Raw genomic sequence first — 21,664 nt, 5'->3', positions numbered from 1 at the left:
CTCCGTCTCTTCCCTTTCCTCTTTCATTCTCCTTCGCAATTCCTTCCCCCGTTCTTCATCCTTTGACTCTCTGAGGCTCTGGCACCTAGGGTACTAGTTTTCAAATAATCGCACCCTTCCAATAATTTTCTCATTTTCTACAATAATGATAAATTTCGCTCAGCTACGAAAGCAATGGCTTAAGAAAAGAAAAAAAGAAAAGCAAATGTAAATCTTTGATAAATCAGGTTTGAACTTAATTCGTAATTTCGAATTTTCGAGCAGTTGCTTGAGGTTGAGGGTGATCAGCACTAAACTTTCTTTTTTTTAAGGAATTTTTATCACTGCACATATTCAAAACTTTTGATATCTTGGGTGTCACCTTTTGAAAATTTTCATGATCACACCCATCAAACCAACCTGATTGTGATCACTGTTACTGTTACGTTTTCGTTTTTAATATTGTAATGCTCTTTTATAAGCTTTATGTATCTACTGGCAGATGCTTTAATTTTGCTTTTTCAATGGCAAATCTCTTTATTGTAGCTTTATCATTGCACAAAATTTAAGTTTATCACTGTACAATAACGATTTACCTCTGCACAAATTGGTTATCACTGCACGTTAAAATAAACCCTGCTTTCTAGTCATTCTAAGGCAGTAAGGCTCGGTTTCTTAGGGACCGTTTAATGTTATAAAAGTGTTTATATCGAATGCTTTAGCTATATAAAATTTTATTAAAGCAATGTGACATACCTATACAAACTAACATCTTAGCAGAATCGTGGCATCTGAATACGACTTTTGACCTTAGGGCGCAGAAAAGCTGAGGCTGAAATTTTGCATTCACGCTTGCTATAAATTCACAGCCATGCTTGGAAAAACCTTTTTCTTCCTCCCTCCTCCTTCTCAAAATTACGTCTTCTCACTCATTTCTTTCACAAATTATTGGTGACCCCAATTCTCAACCTGGGAAGCGAATTCACAAAATAGGCAGTGAATTCAAAAAACGACGCTGAGTCGATCGTTTTAAGGAGGAGTTTTACATTAGTGAATTTTCTCATTTGGCGACAACAAGCAAACACTTGAGAATTTATTTAGTTACTTGAGAGGCAAGAAGTTGGAGTAATCCAGGAATCAAATGACACGATCAATAGAATTGTGTATAAAAGACGACCGCGAAAAGTCTGAATGTAAAAGATAGAGGCAGCACAGACAAATCCCGATGATAGCGAAGAACATAAAGAGGTAAGTTCGCATTCACAAGCTTTAAGACTTTAGACCATCCAAAAAGGTTCCTTTCTTTACAAGAATAAAAATGACATGATCTATGCACTATCAAGCCCTTCTAGACGTGGTTACAACAGGGCTCGACAAGATAAGTTGCGACAACACTCGTAGTGACAGCACTTGTTGCAACAGCACTTTTTGGGACAGCACTCATTGGGACAGCACTCTTTGAGACAGGTTTTGCAATCCCATGCATAATTGACCAGGCACATTAGAACGAATCTTCCGCCGAAAAATTTCTTTGACTTCCAGCAAGTTACCATTTTTTTCAAAATCGTCCACAGCAAAATATGTTTCAGAGTGGGATGCATAGTAGAGATTTCCAGAGATTGGAGGTCAATGATATGTCCCTCGGTCTAGGATCAGATAACATATAAAAAGTCGTAAGACGTCAGTGTGGCTAAAACCCATTGCTATGATCCCTCCAAGTGCGATGATTCCTTGATGATTTAAATTCTAAACAAGTGCTAATATTACTGTTAGTTAGACAGGTGATGAAGAGCAGCAAAAAGCTTTCTAACCACATCATCCTGATCAGCAAAAAGATCCAATAATTCCAATCAATCCTTAGAAGCAAATATAAACCTCAAAACGGACGTTTCTAATAGGACCCTGGTCTGAATTTTCTTGCAGGGCCTTAAGGGAGAGCCAAACAGATAGGCCAGAAATGATAGCACTTCTAGCCCCATGCTCCTGATGCATAAAAGGGTGAAACATGTTACCTTTGGGAAAATAAGAGACTTTTGCTATCCAAAACAGGATATTGCTATGCCTAACGTATAAATCGTCTGGATGCTACACACCCACCTAACAGAAAACACTCACCCCATTACTCTAGAAAAACGTCAATTTACATGCTTCTTATCATGCAGAGTCTCATAAAAATGTATTCCATTAAAAAAATCAGCTTTATATTCGATAGACATCATTTAGAAATAAGTCCAAGAAAATGCCTGTTGAATTAATCAATATGATTTGTGAGCTTAAATATTGGCCAATATTCTCTTCTCGGATATTTGCGAAGATAAGCTCTACAACCAATACTGAACTGGGATGGTGTCGTTTATTTTGACCGATATTTTCTTCAAACGCACTGCTCGAATTAAAATCTCCTTCGGATAAGTGTCAGTGCATTCTATCTGGGAACATATTGCTTTCACGGTACTCTTTTAGAAGAAGAGCTTGCAGGCGTGTTCATCGCCCTTTTGTTCGTACTAGAAAACATTCTATATATTTACATGACGTCATAAGCTCACCTCGAGGCTAGGTTCAACGCAGGCCTAAATCCATGCAGGGAGAGCGTAGTCAACGATTCGCGTAGTAATCTTGAATACTGTCGAAGCTACAATGTTTTAAGTTATTTAAATTTGAACTTAGGACCATTACTTGTAGCTCAGCTTCATCTCAAATGATTAAATATATTGCAAAGTACCACCGAGCAAGGCTTTTTAAAAAGAAGACATTTTGAGACGGACTGAAGCTTATCATCGTGTTGTTTTAGATGCAGCATTAAGTAGGCTGCGCTATCAAGGGGACAAGGGGAGAGTTTTGCTTTTAGAATGTCTTCTCATTTCAAAGCCACTTTAAAGTCCGTGCCACAAAAAATTGTTCGCAAATTTCAAACACATTTTAAAAAACAACCCTTAGACGCACGTCTACCTTTTGCGTTTGAGAGCTGGTTGGCTGGCTGAAAAGCGAGCCTCGTGCTGAAAATCAAAATGAAGGTGGGAAAGGGTAAAACCTGCTGCAATTTGAAAGGCCTAAGTCACTCCACTTTCCCAGTCTTCAGAAATGTATTTGCGCCGTTGGCATACTCCCGTCCCACTCACTAGAATACAGACCTATTTATAAAGTTATCAAAGGACGCAGTTTTAAGTTTAGACCCTACATTTTCAATTGAGGCGGCTTGTAAGGAAAGAGGCGCTTCTTGGTGAGGCTCTATGGGATTTGACGAATGACACCCGATCTCTTCACGACTGACCGAGCGTGGTTGAAAGCCTCTCTAAACGACTCGGCAGTCAGGGTTGGCTCAAGGCTAATCCGAGATAACTTTTTATCAATACTGATACGACGCAATATCTTAAAGTTGATGTTATTTTCCTTGCATCACAGTCGAACTACGTTCAAGAAATTTATGATTGTCATCTGAGTCTACAAAGCTGCAAGACGGACAGGAAACACTCAGAATAGAACGACCTAGCGAATACGTTACAAACAGAAAAGAGTTTTACGTAGAAGCTGAAAAGACAGGCCCTGGAACTAGAAGAGAGATGGAGCTAAGCTTTATAGTTTTGATTTATTCTTTTGCTGTCTGGATGGCATCGAGAACTGAGGCACTGACGTTTTCACATCGAAGCAAATGCCGGCCATTGGAAATCGCATCTTGCCGAAAACTTGGTTACAATCAAACACGGAGAGTTGATGAAGTGTATTTGAGCAGGCCAGTAAAGGTATTGCAGCAATACATCAAGCTGATTGATGACATTCGATGCTCAAAAGACGCACTTTTCTTTCTCTGTACAATATATTCCCCTGTGTGTTTCGAAGCTTATACGCCAAGAGTTCTTCCCTGTCGCTCCGTTTGCGAGCGGGTTAAGAAAGGATGCTTGCCCTTTGTGAAAATTGCTGGCTTTTCCTGGCCTAGCGAACTAGATTGCGATGGACTACCGGAATATAGCACTGGAGTGTGCATCCGACCAAGTGCTATCGTTGCACGTAAGTTAACTTTTCTTATACCTGTATAAACTGATCTGGGACAGATATAAACTGGGACAGAGTGGTTGAGATGCAGATTATCTTATCGACCCTTGCGTGTGAGAGTACTTTTTAGAATAAAAAAGAAGACATGGTCTTTCTCACTTCAATTAATGTATTGTAAATAGTTGATAAAGAAGTTTTATTCATACTCAAAGTCCTCCATTTTGAAGTTCATAGCGCAGTTTCGCAAGAACACGACTTGGTATTCCTAGGTTGTGTGCCTTCGACTTTCAAAAATGTCCCATTAGGGTATTCTTAAAACTTTTGCCAACCAAACGAAGACCCTGGTAGAAAATTTAATATTTTAAAGCTAATTTCCATTCACAAACCAACTTGATAATTCTTATTTACTGCATGTTGCATATTGCTAAACATGAAGTCGTTAAGAAAATTCTACTCACAAAGTTGTAGGCTTAAATATTACGAAAAATGAATGTGCTTTCTCTCTGCCACTCTCCGAAATCTTTCAACGCCAGTTACACATTACATCTGTCTCGGATTTGTATTTTAACAGGATTACTATAAACATTACTATGAACGAATTCGATAATTTAACAAATCATAATTTCATCTGTTTTATGTTACTGCAAGGGTAATCACTTTAATGAAAGTAAGAGGAAAATATCGACTCAGCTAAAAAGACACCATGGAAACACAGCCAAGCAGGGCAACCAGTAGACTATAAATATTGGTAGCTTCAGTGGCTGCATTGAGATGCGCATTCTTAAGAGCTTACTTGTACAAAAATGGTATAACCACTTGATTACATAGGCAACTTGATATATATCATCATATATTGTCTATGAATTAAGGTAAATTTGAAAGGTAAACCTTTGAAGCAACTCGCCTACTCTAAAATAGTCTTTTTTGAAGAAGAGCTAACTCATTAAAGATACAAAATGAAGAATATGGCAAAATCTTTAACTTTGGGGATCAGGACTTGACCCGGAATCGAGCAAATTTTGGAGTGAGGGGGGGCTAGAAAAATTGGCAAACTTTTGTAGTAGTTTAGAAGAAAAGTGATGGGGCTATAGCCCCCAGACCAGCCCTCAGCCCCCCCCCCCCGGCTCCTGGCGTGCCTGAAGAATAGGACGACGATGGAGATGGTCTTTGTTGTGAATCTCTTTTGTCCCCTTTTTAGAAGCTCAGGTTCAAGGCAAAAATGGTTTGGACCGATTTTGTTTACTTTACGCTCGTCCTGGTATCTTTTCCCGGACTTTAAACTATTCATTCCTAGCAACTAATCAAATAGTCACAAATTTACGATTTTACGTAAAGGAAATTATATCACAGCGCCATTGAAATAGCCTTGCAAAATGCTTCCTTAGCATTGTCAAAATGAGCTTTTGATTAACCTGGCAACAACAATGAATCTTAATTTCCGGAAAGAGGCTTTGCAGCTCCATTACGAGATCCCCAAGATGGCCTGAAAGATACGATTTACAAGTTTAGAGACAGGAAAAAGGAAAGAGGAAATTACACCTTAAGCCACTCAGTTAAATTTCTACAAAACTTGTAAACTTTCAGTGTGATAAGCATTTCTTCTCGTACACATTCAGAACAAAATAAATACTGATAAAATCTTGCAACTGCATGGCGAGGAAATGTTTTCTTAAATAGTTAAAACGCATTTTTGTAAACAAGGAATTCAGATTAGCTTAGATAAATAGAGTTGATTCATTCACAGGAATAAACTTGCTGCTGATTGATAAAATTTGTGCTAATTTTACAAACAGCCGACGACATCAAATTGAGCATTTATGACTTCGAAGCGTATTGGTGACCATGTCAAGATGATCTGTAAAGGCATGTAAACAAAAGTTTGAATTGAAAATGAAAAACATGATATTTCTTGGTAAATGTTTCTTGGCCTTCAAACTTTGTGAATTGTGAATTTTTTTAAACAACTGATAGACTAGCTCAACGGTAATGCATTTGGTTTTTTTGGTTTTGAAATGTTCACGATTTCACTCTATATACCCGATAGCATCATAGTGAATTTTTCCGGCTCTGGAAAAGGCCACTCCGCCCGCCCCCCCCCCCCCCTTGTTTTTTTAACTGGGCTTTTTCAGATTGTTGAATTTGTTTAGTTGGTCACCCTATGTACAAGCGCCTACGTAAGGGCCTTCTTATTTTTTCTGTATAAGGTGTTATCTTTAAAGTTGTTAGAAAGAGTTGTCGCCTGAAATCATCGCGAACGAACGCATTATCACAACGAAACGCTGTATTTCATTTATTCATTCACAAATCATCACAGTCTAAAATGTAACTGTTTGTTTTATTATCATCGTCTTCTGGCAATCTTTTAGTCATTATAGCTGGACTTAATATTTACAATTGTCGTAAATGTTGGAAACTAAGGACGCAGGACCTTCCGTGTATCCTTACAAGGATGCTCAGCCAACTACCCAACATTTTGGTGCCGTGACTCGGGAGCTGTAATGTCTGAAAAAGAAACATTAAAGAAGAAAATTCAGGCACGAAACGGTCATCGCCTGGTTGTTCGCAAAAATGTCGCGAAGGCCCGAGAGCTGTTGCCTCCGCGCGGTCAAAATCTTCCACCGGAACAACAATCGAAACTCGAATCAATCAAAAACACACTGGAACGAAAACGATTGATTATCACGACACTAGATACAGAAATTGAGGATCTTTTGGAAGAAGTCGATATCGAGAAAGAAATAGTAGATCGTAGCGATTTGGAAGAAGAAACGGAAGATATAATATGTCAAATAGATCTAGTTAGCAAAAAGGACACGATCGCCCCGCAACATGAACTTAATCGCAGCTTCGAATCACAAGGTTTTGCCACAGCAGGAAAAGTGAAGCTACCAAAATTACCTTTAACGGTGTTTAATGGAGACCCGACAGAATGGCCATCATTTTGGGATAGTTTTTCCTCAACAATTGATAAATCTCAAGGCTTGGCTCCTATCGACAAATTCAAATACTTACAGAAATCGCTGCTTGGCGAAGCCGCTAAAACGATATCAGGTCTTCCACTCACAAGTGAAAATTATCAAATAGCTCTAGACTTATTGCGAAAACGATATGGAAATCGTCAAATAATTATTTCAAAACATATTGAAGCCTTAATGGATTTACAAAGGACTGAAAACGGAGCGGATTTAAAGAAATTGCGTCAAATGTACGACAAAGTTGAAAGCACTGTTCGCAGCTTAAATGGAATTGGTGTATCTGCAGAAAGCTACGGAACTATCTTGACGCCTATCATAATGTCAAAAATACCGGTAGAGTTAAGACTTCTTATCTCGAGGAAACTATCGGATGAATGGGATTTAGAAGGACTATTATTAGCGTTCGGTGAAGAAATTTCACTTCGAGAAAAGTGCGTTTATGCACCTATTGGTAGTGCTACCAATACAAAAACAGTTTTATCAAAACCATCCTTTCAGCAATCCACAGCAGCTACACTGCTAATCAACAACCAGAAACGAGAAAGGAGTGCAAACGATGGAATACCATCTTGTTTATTTTGTGGGCAGAAACATTTTTCTTCGAGCTGCACAACGGTTTCGAATCCTGACGCACGGAAGCAGACATTACGCGAGAAACGGAGATGCTTTGTTTGTTTACGTGGTGGACATGTTAGCAGATTTTGCAGAAGCAATACTAGATGTTTCAAATGCCAAGGAAAGCACCATGTTGCAATTTGTGGCTCAAAAGCTGACAGTTCCGCAAGTTTTGCAAAAGCAAGAGAAACAGCGTACAAGGAAACCGTCGCCGCGCCTCAGTCACCGCCCACACAACCATCGGTAAGTACTTTACTAGCGTCTCGCAATAACACCACAAATACCGCTGTCTTATTACAAACTGCAAGAGCTAAAGTAAGAAGAGTTGACAGTAACACAGAAGAATGCGTTGTAAGACTTATTTTAGACTCTTGCTCCCAGAAATCGTATATTTCACGCAGGCTAAGGGATAAGTTACAGTTGCCCACCATAAGCACAGAAAAGGTAATCATTAAAGAATTCGGTAACGTTAGTGGGACATTAAAAACGTGCGATTCAATCCAAATTGCTATCGAAGGAGCAGATAACCTAACTGTGTTTATTAATGCTTTTGTGGTAGACAATATTTGTAGCCCGGTTGCTAATCAAGCCATAGACGTAGCCAAACTGAAATATCCCCACATAAAAGATTTGCCTTTAGCTGATAAAGGTAGCGGCATGGATGAATTTGAAGTTGACATATTGATTGGGGCGGACTACATTTGGCAGTTCATGTTAGATCACGTAGTACGGGGGGAGCATGGTTATGGCCCCGTAGCTACACTTACCAGATTCGGGTATGTACTTAACGGTCCCGTAGAAATACCGTCAACAAATGAACACTCATCGAACATTATCATTTTACATGTCCTTAAAACTGACAATATTGTCGTTGATAGCGATAAACATTTGATAAACGAACTTCACAAATTCTGGGATATCGAATCTATGGGTATCAAGTCTAATGAGCAAGAACTAACTTGTAGCGAAAATCCATTAGAGGGAAAAATTCATTTTAATCAAAAACTCGGAAAGTATGAGATTTCGCTCCCATTCAAGGAAGATCATCCTGTAATTGCAGACAATTATCAAGTAGCACGTAAACGTCTCGAAAGCCTGTTAAAACGCTTAAATTCAAAACCCGATGTTTTGCATCAATACAACGAAGTAATTTCTGAACAACTAAATTCCGGTGTTGTAGAAAAGGTAGAGGATACGGAGTTATGCTCAGCTCCTGTTGGATCTGTGTATTATAATCCTCACAGGGAAGTAGTTCGAGAAGAGCGGCAAACTACAAAACTTCGAGTCGTTTACGACGCAAGCTCTAAACAAAACGGCGAAGTAAGTTTAAACGATTGCTTAGAACCAGGCCCAAATCTGGTACCTCTCATTTTTGATGTACTTTTGAGACTCAGAGCTAAACGAATAGCGTTAATTGGTGACTTAGAAAAGGCATTTTTGAATATCATTATACAAGAAAACGACAGGAATTTTCTCCGATTCTTGTGGTACGATAACGTTTTTGAAAAAGATCCTGAGCTTGCAACATTGAGGTTTTCACGTTTAGTTTTTGGACTTACGAGTTCGCCGTATGTTCTTAATGCTACTGTACGTCACCACCTTGAAAACTATCGACAGTCAGATAACGAATTTGTGCAAACCGTCGAAAAATCTCTATATATCGACGATTTTGCGTTTTCATTAGATACTGAGGAGGAAAGTTTCGAACTTTATCGTAAACTCAAACTTTGTTTTGCTTCTGGAGGGTTTAATATGAGGAAATGGGCCTCTAACAATGATTCGCTTATTGAACGCATTGAACTAGCTGAAAATATGCATAGTAAAACCGCAAATTCGAAGGAAAGTAATGTCATTTTCGACGATGATGAAACCTTCACAAAATCGATCTCTAATACAGTATGCAATGGTACCGAATCTAAAATCCTAGGAATGCCTTGGAACAGAAATAACGACAAATTTGTGTTTGACTTTTCGGAGTTTATCGAAGCCGCTAGCAGTAATGTTGAAGTAACCAAGCGCAATATTTTAAGAACTACCGCGCGGTTCTTTGATCCGCTCGGAGTACTTTCGCCGGTAATTCTTCCGCTTAAAATGATATTTCAGCAATTGTGCAAATTGAAAACAGCCTGGGATGAAAAACTCCCTGACGACATTTGCAATAATTGGCTCAAAATCGTAAACAACATTGCAAACACAACACTAATTGAATTTCCACGAAGCCTAATGGGAGATATTATCAGTAATGACGCTATTTCGATTCAACTACACGGCTTTTCTGATGCAAGTCAATATGCATATGGGGCTTGTGTATACCTTCGCGTCGAATCATCATCTAAACTAGTAATAAGCCGATTAATTTGTGCGAAAACCAAAGTAGCACCTATGAAAGGTGAAACAATACCGCGACTTGAACTAATGGCCGCAGTAACACTTTCGCGTCTTATAAAGTCAGTCCACAATGCCTTGATTAGCACAATTAACTTAGAATCAATCTTTTGTTGGACAGATTCACAGGTTGTCCTTCACTGGGTTTTAGGTAACAAAGAACACAAACAAGTATTTGTAAGAAATCGAGTGCATGAAATTTGCGATTTAACCGAAAAGAAAAATTGGCGATATTGTCCAACGTCTAACAATCCAGCTGATATCGCTTCAAGAGGCATTGATTGTTCTAAAATGCAATCAAACGAGTTTTGGTGGAACGGGCCACAGTTTTTGGAAAACGACTCGGAATTTTGGCCTGTAAATGAAATCGCGCCCTCGCAGCAAATCGAAATTAATACAAACGTTGTCGTAACTGAAAATAACGATCAGCTAAATCTGAACAAAATCATTCCATGCGTAAATTACAGTAGCTTCATTCGCTTAATACGGGTAACTGCGCTCGTATTGAAATTCGTGGCAATTTTAAAAGGAAAGGTTAAAAATTTACAAACAGACAAAAGTGACGACTTTTTGTCCAAAGTCAACGAAGCGAAAATCATGTGGCACTTAGAAGTGCAAAAGGTCTTTGATCTATCTGGAAATGATAAAGAAATTAGAAATAACCTCGGATGTTTTGTCGACAAAGAAGGAATAATCAGAGTAGGGGGTAGACTTCAAAATGCATCGATTTCGTATAACAGTAAACACCCCGTATTATTGCCACGTCAGCATCATTTTACAAAATTGGTTATCTGGCATAGCCATTTAACAGTCAAACACAATGGAGTCAATGAAACACTCGCGCAAGTACGATCCAATTACTGGATTACGAAAGGTCGTCAGATTGTAAAATCCTTAATTGCGAAATGTTCCAGATGTAAAGCTATACATGGAAAACCATACGAAACACCAAATGCGCCACCGTTACCTGCATATCGCTTATCAGAAGATGCAGCATTTACCAACGTTGCAGTCGATTTTGCAGGTCCTTTATATGTAAAGGATATCTACACCAAAACTGATCGTATGAATAAATGCTACATTGCATTATTCAGTTGTGCAAATACGCGAGCAATACACCTTGAGTTAGTTCCAGATCTTTTCGCAGAAACATTCATTCGCGCGCTTAAACGTTTTACAGCTCGGAGAGGACTAAGTAAACTTATCGTTTCAGACAATGGAAAAACATTTCTGGATAAAAACGTTCAAATGTATGCGCAAAATATGAACATTCGATGGAAATTCAACGTTCCTACTGCCAGCTGGTGGGGTGGCTGGTGGGAGATATGCGTAAAATTAACGAAAAAATGTCTCAGAAAAACGCTGGGAAACGCAAAGCTTTCGTACGAAGAACTGGAAACAGCATTGATCGAAACTGAAGGAATCATAAATTCTAGACCCTTAACATACGTTGGTGAAGAGATATCGGAACCACCATTAACGCCGTCGTGTCTTGTCATCGGAAGACGAATCCTCGATCAGTCGGAATCACTATCGTTGTCCTCGGATAAAACTTCATTAACAAAACGCGCTCGTTATTTAGAATTAATCATTGAACATTTTCGCCAAAAGTTCAAAAAGGAATATATTCCATCGTTACACGAACGACATCGTTGTTTGAAAAACCCGAAACGCGTAATACAAGTCGGAGACATCGTACACATTTTCAGAGATAAGGTTCCCAAACATACATGGGCGATGGGAAAAGTCGTTAAACTTCTAACTGGAAGAGACGGACTAGTTAGAGCTGCAGAAATCAAAACATTAGATAAGTCGCGACGAGTCATCTATATCAAAAGACCGATACAACGTTTATACCCACTTGAAGTTAATGCTAACGAAGAAAACTCAACTGAAATTGAACACCTTAATGGTCAAAAAGAACATGAACCATCGATTACTATGGTACGGGATGAAGACATTCGAGAACACATAGCAAACATTATTTAAATAACAACTAACGTACATTTTTTTGTAAATAGATTATTCCAAGATTGACTTCGTCAATCGGGGGGAGTGTGTTGAATTTGTTTAGTTGGTCACCCTATGTACAAGCGCCTACGTAAGGGCCTTCTTATTTTTTCTGTATAAGGTGTTATCTTTAAAGTTGTTAGAAAGAGTTGTCGCCTGAAATCATCGCGAACGAACGCATTATCACAACGAAACGCTGTATTTCATTTATTCATTCACAAATCATCACAGTCTAAAATGTAACTGTTTGTTTTATTATCATCGTCTTCTGGCAATCTTTTAGTCATTATAGCTGGACTTAATATTTACAATTGTCGTAAATGTTGGAAACTAAGGACGCAGGACCTTCCGTGTATCCTTACAAGGATGCTCAGCCAACTACCCAACACAGATAATGGCATTCATATTCAGTATCTGCGTCCATACATCAGATTTCACAGTCTTGTAAGGTTGGAACGGGGGTTTTAGACATCCAAACAATCAATTTGGTGTTACACTATCCTTTACTGTTATTCCATGCAGATGAAGTGCTAACAAAGAATGCACACAAGAAAAGATAAAAAATGTTTGTTAATCAACGTTGAAAATGCAGCGACGTTTGCAAATCACAAAACAATGTTAATTTTTTAAGATTTCATAAAATGGTGTCTTTTTTGTTATAGGTGGTGCCAATAGGGACGAAGAAACACCTAACAAAGAGGGTATGCTTCTACGATTTTCATTCTTGTACGTAGAAACACAAACAAAGGCTGACAATAAAAAAACCTCCAGTGCACATCATTGCAAGCATGGACGAAATTTAAGTGGATGACTACTGTCCTCCGCAGAGGCTATTGGGGAGGGAGATTTGGAGGTAAAAAGGATAGGATAAAAGAAACTGCGGAAGAAAGGAAAAGTGGAGGAACTGCGAGGGAGAAGGAGAGAGAGAAATTCTCCGTAGCTTCACCATTTCTCCCTCCCCAATAGCCTCTGTGGAGGAGAGTAGTGGATGACAGTCAGTGATAAAAGACGTTATATTTTCTCAAAAAATGAGCCTATCCTTCAGAGGTGATGAGTCTTTCTACAAAGGAGAGGTGCTAAGGCAGTTTAGGTCGACGTTTAGGACATCAAGGAAAAGGACCCACTGTTTGGTACATGGGTTTAACGAGGTTCCTGAAAGGGTTAACTTGGAAGTTGGATTTGCTTGTTACGGCACTTGGAATAAGAGTTTAGGCAAATTAGACTAGGAAAATCTTTCTGGTGCTAGGGTGACTATAACAACGAGTGTCTGACTTTTCCGACAACACCGCGAAGGAGGTTTGAACAGCGCAGGTTGGGAATGGATTTTTGAGGCCTGGGTCTTGTTAGTGTCAAATAACAGCTGTAGTAGCCGTCGCAAAAGATGAATGATCAGATGAATAACTGCATATTTCATAGAAAGTCAGTGGGCTGCATTAAAAATGCCCTTTCATTTTCTATAATTCCTATACACGTTGTTACAACTGATTTTGGATTTAAAACCCTATCAACTTTGAACCCATGTCAGTCTACAATTTATCAACCGATTCTTCTATCATATTAGAGCGAAATGCACCCTGTCCAAAATGTCAAAAACAGCAAGAGTTGCAACGATTCAAGCAGTTCAAAAGAGCCTCTTATGGTAAGAATCAATTTCTCTTTACGATATCTTTTTATGAAGTTAGAATTAAGACATTCGCTATGAGAAACAATATTTTTCTTATGTGCCATTTAAAAACTAACAAAATACTTTCAATAAAATCAAGACCATTCAGAGCCAAAAAAGACACGGGGTCACTGAGTTCTGGCTATGAATTGTACCTACAATATACAACGTGTAATCATACTTACTGACCAAGGGATTGAGCACATTAATTTTGGAAAGATTAAGAAGTACCAAAGGTATGTCTAAGATAGATGTCAAAAGCAATGAATAATAATTGAGTTAACCAATGACCTTTCCAACAACTAGTCCGCGACAGACCTTTATGAAGATTATTTGAAGCAACAATTTGAAGTCTTGGCAACAATTTGGAAATCAATTGACAATGACTTTGGTGGGGCCACAGGAGAGGGAAATTCGGCAGGATTGATTTTGTAATGCATCCTAAAAAAAGTGGCAGAGGAGAGGGGTAATATTTACTTCGTGCTTCAAAAATTCGTGATTAAACTACATCATATCGAGACTTCCATAAAACTACAAAAAATGTTATCGGCATTCGCTATTGACAACACGGGCGTTCGCTGTTGCAAAAAAGCGTCTCTCGCAGTTCTTAACACTGTCGAGGGGACAAAGTAAAAAACTTTAGGCCAGGCCTTTTTTCTGTTAGAAAAAACGCTCTTGTACCAAAAGACAACTGTACCAAAGGTATGGAAGTATTTGAAAATATAGAGAATGAAGAATAAGGACTTCAGCTTATTTCGTTTAAAGTTATTGCTAAATAATTTTTAAGAGTAAAATAGTTGTTACAAGTTTTTATAGAGCTGAGTTTAAACTTGGGAATAAAAGAATGCAAAATCGAAATTTATGCTGTTGCCCAACAACTCCTATCTCGCGGCTGCGATAAATTTCTCTCACCATCCAATAGTAGAAAATTCATCTCGCGGCTGCGATATAGAATAAACGAAAACCCACACACTTGGCATCATGGTAGACGCGGAGATTTTGAAACTAATTATTATTTAAAGGATTCCTTTAATCTATCTAAATCTGTTTTAATCTCTCGAGTTCGTTGAAGGAAAAACGTACAGAAGGCTTTAAGACGTGAAACATTTAAAAAAAATCCAATTATTGCACGATTAAACTCAGGAAATGATTGGGAAAGCTATATTGATTTTTGGAAAAGAGTGGACCGCACAAATCGCACAAGTGGAGGGAGTAAATGCATTTATCTTCTTAATAAGTTGCCGTCTTTGAAAAAGATCACGTTCAATATTGTGAAATATCGAGTGAGAAACACAGCCAAAGCCCCAAATGGCTATAAGAGTACTTCGTGAAATTTGGGATTTAAAAGCAAGGGTATTTCCAATCATATTTTTCAACAAATCTGAGGCATTGAAGAATTGCATCTTCAGAATGGGATCTACAATTCACGACTTTATCTATTTATTTGACATGCGAAGTGATATACCAATCGCCTTTTTGAAAAAAACCATCTTTTAGATTCTTTTTTACATGATTGAGCTAAATAGAATATTTTTATCGAAGAACAATAACTGCTTAGAAAAAACTTAGAATAAAAGACAGGCTCAAACTTTATGGAAAGTATTAATCTATGCTTTTCTTCTAATTTTCATCCTTCAGTAGCATTGAAGACCCACAGCTATACAACAGCAACAGCAATCTCTTGTTTCTAATCTGTCTTAACCATATTACACTGGGGGTGAGGAGGGCGGGAAGGGCGTTTTGAAACCTAAAAATAAATCTAAGCACAGAATTGAGGCTCAAAGAACTAGATGATAAATCAAGTGGAATATATGTTCACTCAATTAAAATCTTACACTCACGAGATGTCTCAAACATCACTTTAGCTGCTTAAATGCTACTTAAATGCAATGACAATACCCCTTGAGAGTGAAACTTCTAAGCGAAACTTGGCCTAGTTTTAGAGAAATAGTGTTTGTACACATGTGTGTTCTTTGTGCTCGTTTACTAACTTAAACATATAGCGTAATGCAAATAGGTTGATTTATGTTAAGTTATTCTATCAGTGCATTGCAAATATTTTAATTATATGTTAAATTATTTATGGTGCTCCGCTACTTCCCACACGGATTACGTAATGTAAAAATATTAATTCACGTTAGAATACTTTAAACAATACAGCTATCCTAAAACATGACTTCACGTGAACGATGACCAAAAGCTGAGAAAAATGGCATGGATATGGTTGCGTACTTCAAAAAGTGAAATGCTGGCATAATCATGGTTTGCTTCACGCCAAAAAACCTGACAAAATGTATCGAAAAACTTACATTAATCGCTTTCTCGAACCATTTTTGTTATAACACACAACAAAAGGCAAAAATAAACATTTATGATTATTTTGATTATATACCTGAATTATAATACTGATAACTTAATTTAATTAATCATTACTTGACAGAAACAAAGCTAGCTAAATGTTTTATAAACAAATCCCTTTTTGAATCATGATTGTAATAACAATATTGTTTTTCAACATCATTATTTTTTTAAATGAATTATAAGATTACAGAGATAATTGGAATAATAAGATTTTAAAGATAAAAAGTTCGTTTAGGTTCCCATGGACACCTCAAGGAACAGGCGAGATCAAATTGACTTTGGCATTATCCCTGACTCATTACACTTATGCTTTCCATAACATAGAAAAATAAATATTAGTCAGAAATACATTTATACCACCTTTCAAAATTCTGCTTTGGTTTAACGAAGCAAGTATTTCAAAACATTTTCCCAAGGAAAGGAAAAAAACAAAAATGAGAGGAGAGAGATCGTTAAAAGCGTCCGAATTTAAACTTGGGTTATATATTCTAAATATCTGACTATCTTGTTGTGGCTTATATTCTAATTATTAAACTGAATGGCAGGCTTTGCATTGTAGAAAACTCTCTGCTGATGGAAACAATCTTCTTAGACTGATTGTTAAGCGACTATACTGAAACTCGTGAAGAGCTCCTTCTGCAACCAAATTATCAAACCTCAACTACGGGGCTCCCCCATAGTGATTGTGATTCACGCATTCACGCAAAAATTTTTGACTTTTCACGCATTCACGCACTGCAAAATTTTCACGCTCACGCAAACAATTAATGTAAATACTGGACTACAACATTAGTTTCAAACTTTGAATACTAATTTGAGATTTAACTATCATTGGTTTATTACGCACCAAATTGAGGCAGTTTTTAAATTATCATTCAAAATTTCATTCACGAATTCACGGATAGTTAAAGCCTTTTCACGACATAACGCAAGGAAAACTCATGTTTCAGGTTTCACGTAGGAATCTTAATTCACGAAATCACGCTTAAAAATCAAGATTTCAAGATTTCACGCACGAACATATGGGGGGGCCTAACTATGGTATCCCAGTTTTGGATACAGTACTAAGGAACCCCCAACATGGTACCCTCTTCAAGGAGCACCCCCCAAAGAATCTCTTCTATTCAGGAACCCCCAGGAACCTCCACCAAGAAACGTCCACTGTTGAATCCTTGTCACAGAACTCCCATCATGGGCTTTATAAAGAAATCCTATTATCAAACTTGATGAAAACCGCGATCTCAATAATACAGTATTTACCGATAATACTTTGTGGACATCTTATCAAAGAAACTCGCTAATTGGGATTGAGGAACCTTAATCCCATCTGGATCTAAGCTTGATTAATTTCAGCTAGGATATTTATAACCTTAGATGGTTTACCGCAAATAACACTCCTTATAAAAATGATCACAAGTCTTGAAGAGCGTAGGGCGGTGTAGCGTGCTTGAAAAACTAATGGCTACAAAGTTTGATTTTGATAAACAGGAAAAGTTAGGCGCTGTACCTTGCAACACCAAAGCTCAAAAATCGACTTGTACACTTTCACTAATTTAAAAGTTTTGGAAGGTAGAAGTAGTATATTATTAGCCGCCCAGTCTCGTGTGCAACCACGTAGAGATCTATTTAAGATAAAGAAGTGACTGTATATGAATTTCAACTACCACGGAAAAAGCACAGAAAGAAATTAGTATTTTAATTATTATCGAATTTTGCATCAGATAAATGTTTGATTTACTGGAAAACCGAAAAGACCAACATTGCACGAAATGACAAAATGTAGAAGATGTAAAAATGGCGCTAAAATAATGAATAAATTGATCGTTCATTGTAGCAAATTCTTAGGTATTGGTTTCTTAGCTACGTTTTTGATGTCAATGTTAGTTCAAGGTAGTGCCAAATAGAAAGTAGAAAAGTAAGATAGGAAAACACACTTTACGCAGATGACATGAAGAGGAATCACTAATATCAACATTAGGTTATCCACATTAATCTTTTGACATTACATTCCTCCATACCTACTCCTCCACATCCAATAAGGCAACTTTAAAGCAAGTGGAAAAAGCAAAAACAAAATAAAAACAAAGCTGAAGGGCTGAGAAAACATAGCTTTCGGACCATAAGTTTAACTAAACTTCTGCAAAAAAAACTCTGCTTCTCAAGAGAAGGACTGTCCATGGTTATAGTTCTAAAGGTGCATAATACAGTGGTAGGGTCAAGATTACTCACATTAGGCACTTGTAGAAGGTATGTTTTGATGGTGAAGTCGGTTGAAAATCGCTGGAAATAGAGTGTCTCTTGAAAACAGATGGTTCAGGTGTCAGGCAAAAATAAGTTCGCGAATACAAGGTGTTTATTCAGACAAAAACAGCCTGAAAGATCTTGAATTCCAAAGTTTTGCTTTTTTTGGGTTTAAGATAGGGGTCAAGCATTGCACGCTCTTCACAAGTGTATCTTTTACAAAGTGTACATAGAAAGGTTCTGACAAATGTTTGTCGCCTCAGTAGGTAATTCAAGAAACACCTTAAAAAATCAGAAATGTAATTTGAAGCAACTGGTAAGTGAACTAGCTTATAAAGATTAGATCAAAACAATAACCAATTCATAGATGAATGAATGAATGAGTCTAAGTAGCGATTGAACAAATTTGATGAGTACATTGCTCCAGAAAAGTGAATGAAACAGATGTCACAGAAAAAGCTAAATCATTCGTCTTGTTAAGTTCTTAATAATCTCAAGCAATTTTGACAATATGTTTCTTTTCGTAATGAATCTTTTCATGGCATCATTATGATTTAATTATGGTTTTGCGTCTGATCAATAAAGAACTTTGGAGTCATAACGTAACAGAGGAAATGAAAAGTAACTCAACTTAATGAAATCAAGATGGCAGCTCAAATGCCTCTGTACATGACAGTAACTCGAGCGTAGGTCTTGATAAAAGATGAATTGAAGTTGTTTTCTAGACTGTTAAAAAATAAGAAATGTATAAAATTTGAATACATAATAAAAATGGCAAGATAACAGGTATTCTATTCTTCCATTCTATCTTTAAACTACGTTACTTCTCCTATTCTTTTTACCTGATGCAGAGTTATGCTCTGGACCTCGTCTTATCTTTCTTTCATGTACAAAGTCGTTATTTAACTGTATTAATCTTTGCTGGTGATTTTGGGAGGGGATGCTGTCGTAGTAGAGAGGACCAATAAGTCCAGTGGCATCAGGTGTTGGCCACATCAATTTTTTTCAGTAAAAAGATGACTAAAAGGTGCTAAATATCTTGATTTTCAATCACTTTGAAGTTGAATTGCAGCCAAATCAAAGGCTGCGGTTGCCACTGACGATTCTGTAGCAGCGATTAAAAATCACTACAATCCATTTGAATATCAATAGCGTCATTGCTATCTCAATGGCATATGGTAACTGCTTCAAATTTCAAAAAATGTTTATCAGTCGTAGAAGCTGAGGTGAAGTCGCGTATGACAAGTGCAGAAGGAGAGACAAAGCTCATGGTCGTGGTCAGCAAAGTCTACAAACAAGGTTCTTAACTATATTTTATAACCACCATTCTTCAGAGAAGTGCTAATAGTTCCCTTCGTATTTCCTAAAATGACTCCTAGGAAATGGCAGTAGATTATTAGATCAACAGGCGAGAAAGACCGTGAACCAATACAGGATAACCTTCGCACAAATGTGACCTAAATTAGCTAATATCTTAAGCAACATTAAAACTAACCTTTTAGTTTGGCAATCTGTAAGCAGGAAGTAACAACTGAAATAGGCATTCATTAGTTGTCCTATACGGTATGGAGCACTTTATGACAGACAGGTAAACAGTAATTTTCATCACCATTCAAAATATTTATAAAGATACATTGTCTATTTAGGATAAAAAAGATTATATATTAAACCCAAGGCTGTGCATGTAAAGGTATCTGTACAGACATACAGCAAAAGCAAAAATTCGACGTCATATCCGCAGCAGTAATGATTTTATGATGACAATATCAGTTCAATGCATTATCTTCTTTTCAAGGATCAGTGACGATAGCAAAAGGGCCGCAACAACTTTTGTCTCCAACAAGATGTGTCTGTCCAGAGGTGGATTTCGACAAGAAATTAGTCATATTTGGACACGAGGACAAGAAAAGAGGAGCGCTGATCTTTGACCCCAGATCCATAGTCGCGTTACCCTCGAAGCAGGCGAAAAAGAAACTACAGAAGTGGGTGAAAAAATACAGCCGTCATGTCACAAGAAAGCAGAAACGAAAGCAGAAGCCATCTTGAATTTAGATTCGGACTTCTCAACATCCGACATGTATTAAAAGCATTGTTTTTATTTCTTAACCCGTGACGTTTAAATCTTCCACCACGAGCTAACCCATGTCTTTGAACACATAAGCAGAAATTCAATGTGAACAAGTTTAGGTACGAAGTGAGACTTTTTCTTGTAGATATATCTTTAATGTCTTGATCACGACAGTTTTCACTCTTTGTATTCCTTATATAATCTAGAAATGTGTAAAAATGACCACGTAGAAATTTTTCCTCCTTCCTGATTGAACCAAATCCCTTGCATATGGGTTACAGATCGAAAATATTTGCTTGGCATACAAGAAATACCAGATTGAAAGGGCTCTACTAGTCGGACTAAAAGATGGAATCAGAGTTGGAATCAAGTTTTCGCCAAGTTCATAATGGATAAAGAAATTGGTACAAAGTTAAAAACAAAGTCCATAATTGCGTTCCCAGAGTCCTTAAGTGCATATCCTTCGCGATATTTGTGCTTGCAATTAATGTCTAAACAAAGAAAAATTCGGTAAAAATCTCTGACAGTGAACCTATTTATGACTGACCATTTCATGAGTGTTCCGAAGGTATCAAAAAGCCGACAAATCCTTAAATATGTATTGCAATTAATATATCTTCAAGTTGACAGTATTTGCTTTCCATTGCCAGGGGTATAAAAGGTGGGAGACCAGTATACGGGTCCTGAGGCGTGGTTGGCTGGGTTCGATGCGAGGCAGTGCGATCACGAGGTAACAACAATTCTACAAACATGATTTGTTGTTTATACGAGGTTTTTACGAAATTATAATACACATTAGGCCTTCATAAAACTTACTGTCTATCATCTAAAATGTAAAAATCAAGATTTGCAACGCATATTGATTAAATTTTATCATATAATAGGAAATATCGCTTTCATTTGTAATGATTTACGATAAAAACCGTCGAGAATAATGAAATCTAAAAACTTCGAATTTCATGATAGTACGGGATCGTATAGGAATGGACCTTTATCATGAAAGGCTAAAATCTCCTTCGTGTCGCATGCTGTAATCGTATTGAGAGATAATTCTTAGGACATTATCAAAAATATATACTTTTAGTACCTTTGTTTCATTCTTGAGATTTCGTTGTTTCACTTTTATCATATCAAAATATTGTCATCAACACATACTGCACACCAACGCCTCTTCATTGAACTCAATTCTTTGAAAGAAAATACCAATTTAGCGACTTCAACGGATGGGAAGTGAGTAATTTCTGAAGGCACTGCATAGAGATACTTCCCGGCCTTGAAGAGTTATGGGGGTAACGAGAATGTTAGGATTAGGTTTTGAGCATATCAGGATTGGTTTACTAGTATATAAGGACTGGGTTACGAGTAGATCAGGATTGG

The 21,664-nt window shown here is 37.4% G+C and overlaps 2 protein-coding genes across 7 annotated transcripts in view; one reads left to right on the top strand and one right to left on the bottom strand.

Annotated features, from left to right (window-relative positions):
• LOC135696607 (mitochondrial potassium channel ATP-binding subunit) overlaps nt 1–21,664 on the bottom strand; it is a 44,785-nt gene that overhangs the window by 11,138 nt on the left and 11,983 nt on the right. The window contains exons 16-17 of one of the 5 annotated variants that reach the window (XR_016144855.1): nt 21,375–21,474; nt 17,923–18,945 (exon numbers count right to left, since the gene is read on the bottom strand). The gene's annotated coding sequence lies outside the window, so the exon portion shown is untranslated. Of the gene's footprint in view, nt 1–17,922; nt 18,946–20,658; nt 21,475–21,664 lie in introns of those variants that run through there. The other 4 variants (XR_016144856.1, XR_016144858.1, XR_016144857.1 and 1 more) reach the window with 4 other exon arrangements.
• LOC135696619 (secreted frizzled-related protein 3) lies at nt 1,158–21,448 on the top strand. Of its 2 annotated transcripts, XM_089113702.1 has the most exons (6): nt 1,158–1,227; nt 3,382–3,984; nt 12,617–12,655; nt 13,516–13,593; nt 19,432–19,518; nt 20,015–21,448. In XM_089113702.1, exons 2-6 carry the CDS (start codon nt 3,540–3,542, stop codon nt 20,263–20,265), a joined length of 900 nt encoding a protein of 299 aa, XP_088969828.1. In that variant the 5' UTR covers nt 1,158–1,227; nt 3,382–3,539; the 3' UTR covers nt 20,266–21,448. The 2 variants fall into 2 exon arrangements, with proteins under 2 accessions (XP_088969828.1, XP_065072150.2); XM_065216078.2 differs by lacking the exon at nt 1,158–1,227 and having other exon boundaries at nt 3,029–3,984.

This window comes from Rhopilema esculentum, chromosome 18 (assembly GCF_057945365.1).
Source record: "Rhopilema esculentum isolate cy_ngs chromosome 18, ASM5794536v1, whole genome shotgun sequence".
Lineage (NCBI taxonomy): Eukaryota > Metazoa > Cnidaria > Scyphozoa > Rhizostomeae > Rhizostomatidae > Rhopilema > Rhopilema esculentum.
This window is presented reverse-complemented; position numbering and strand designations above follow the sequence as displayed.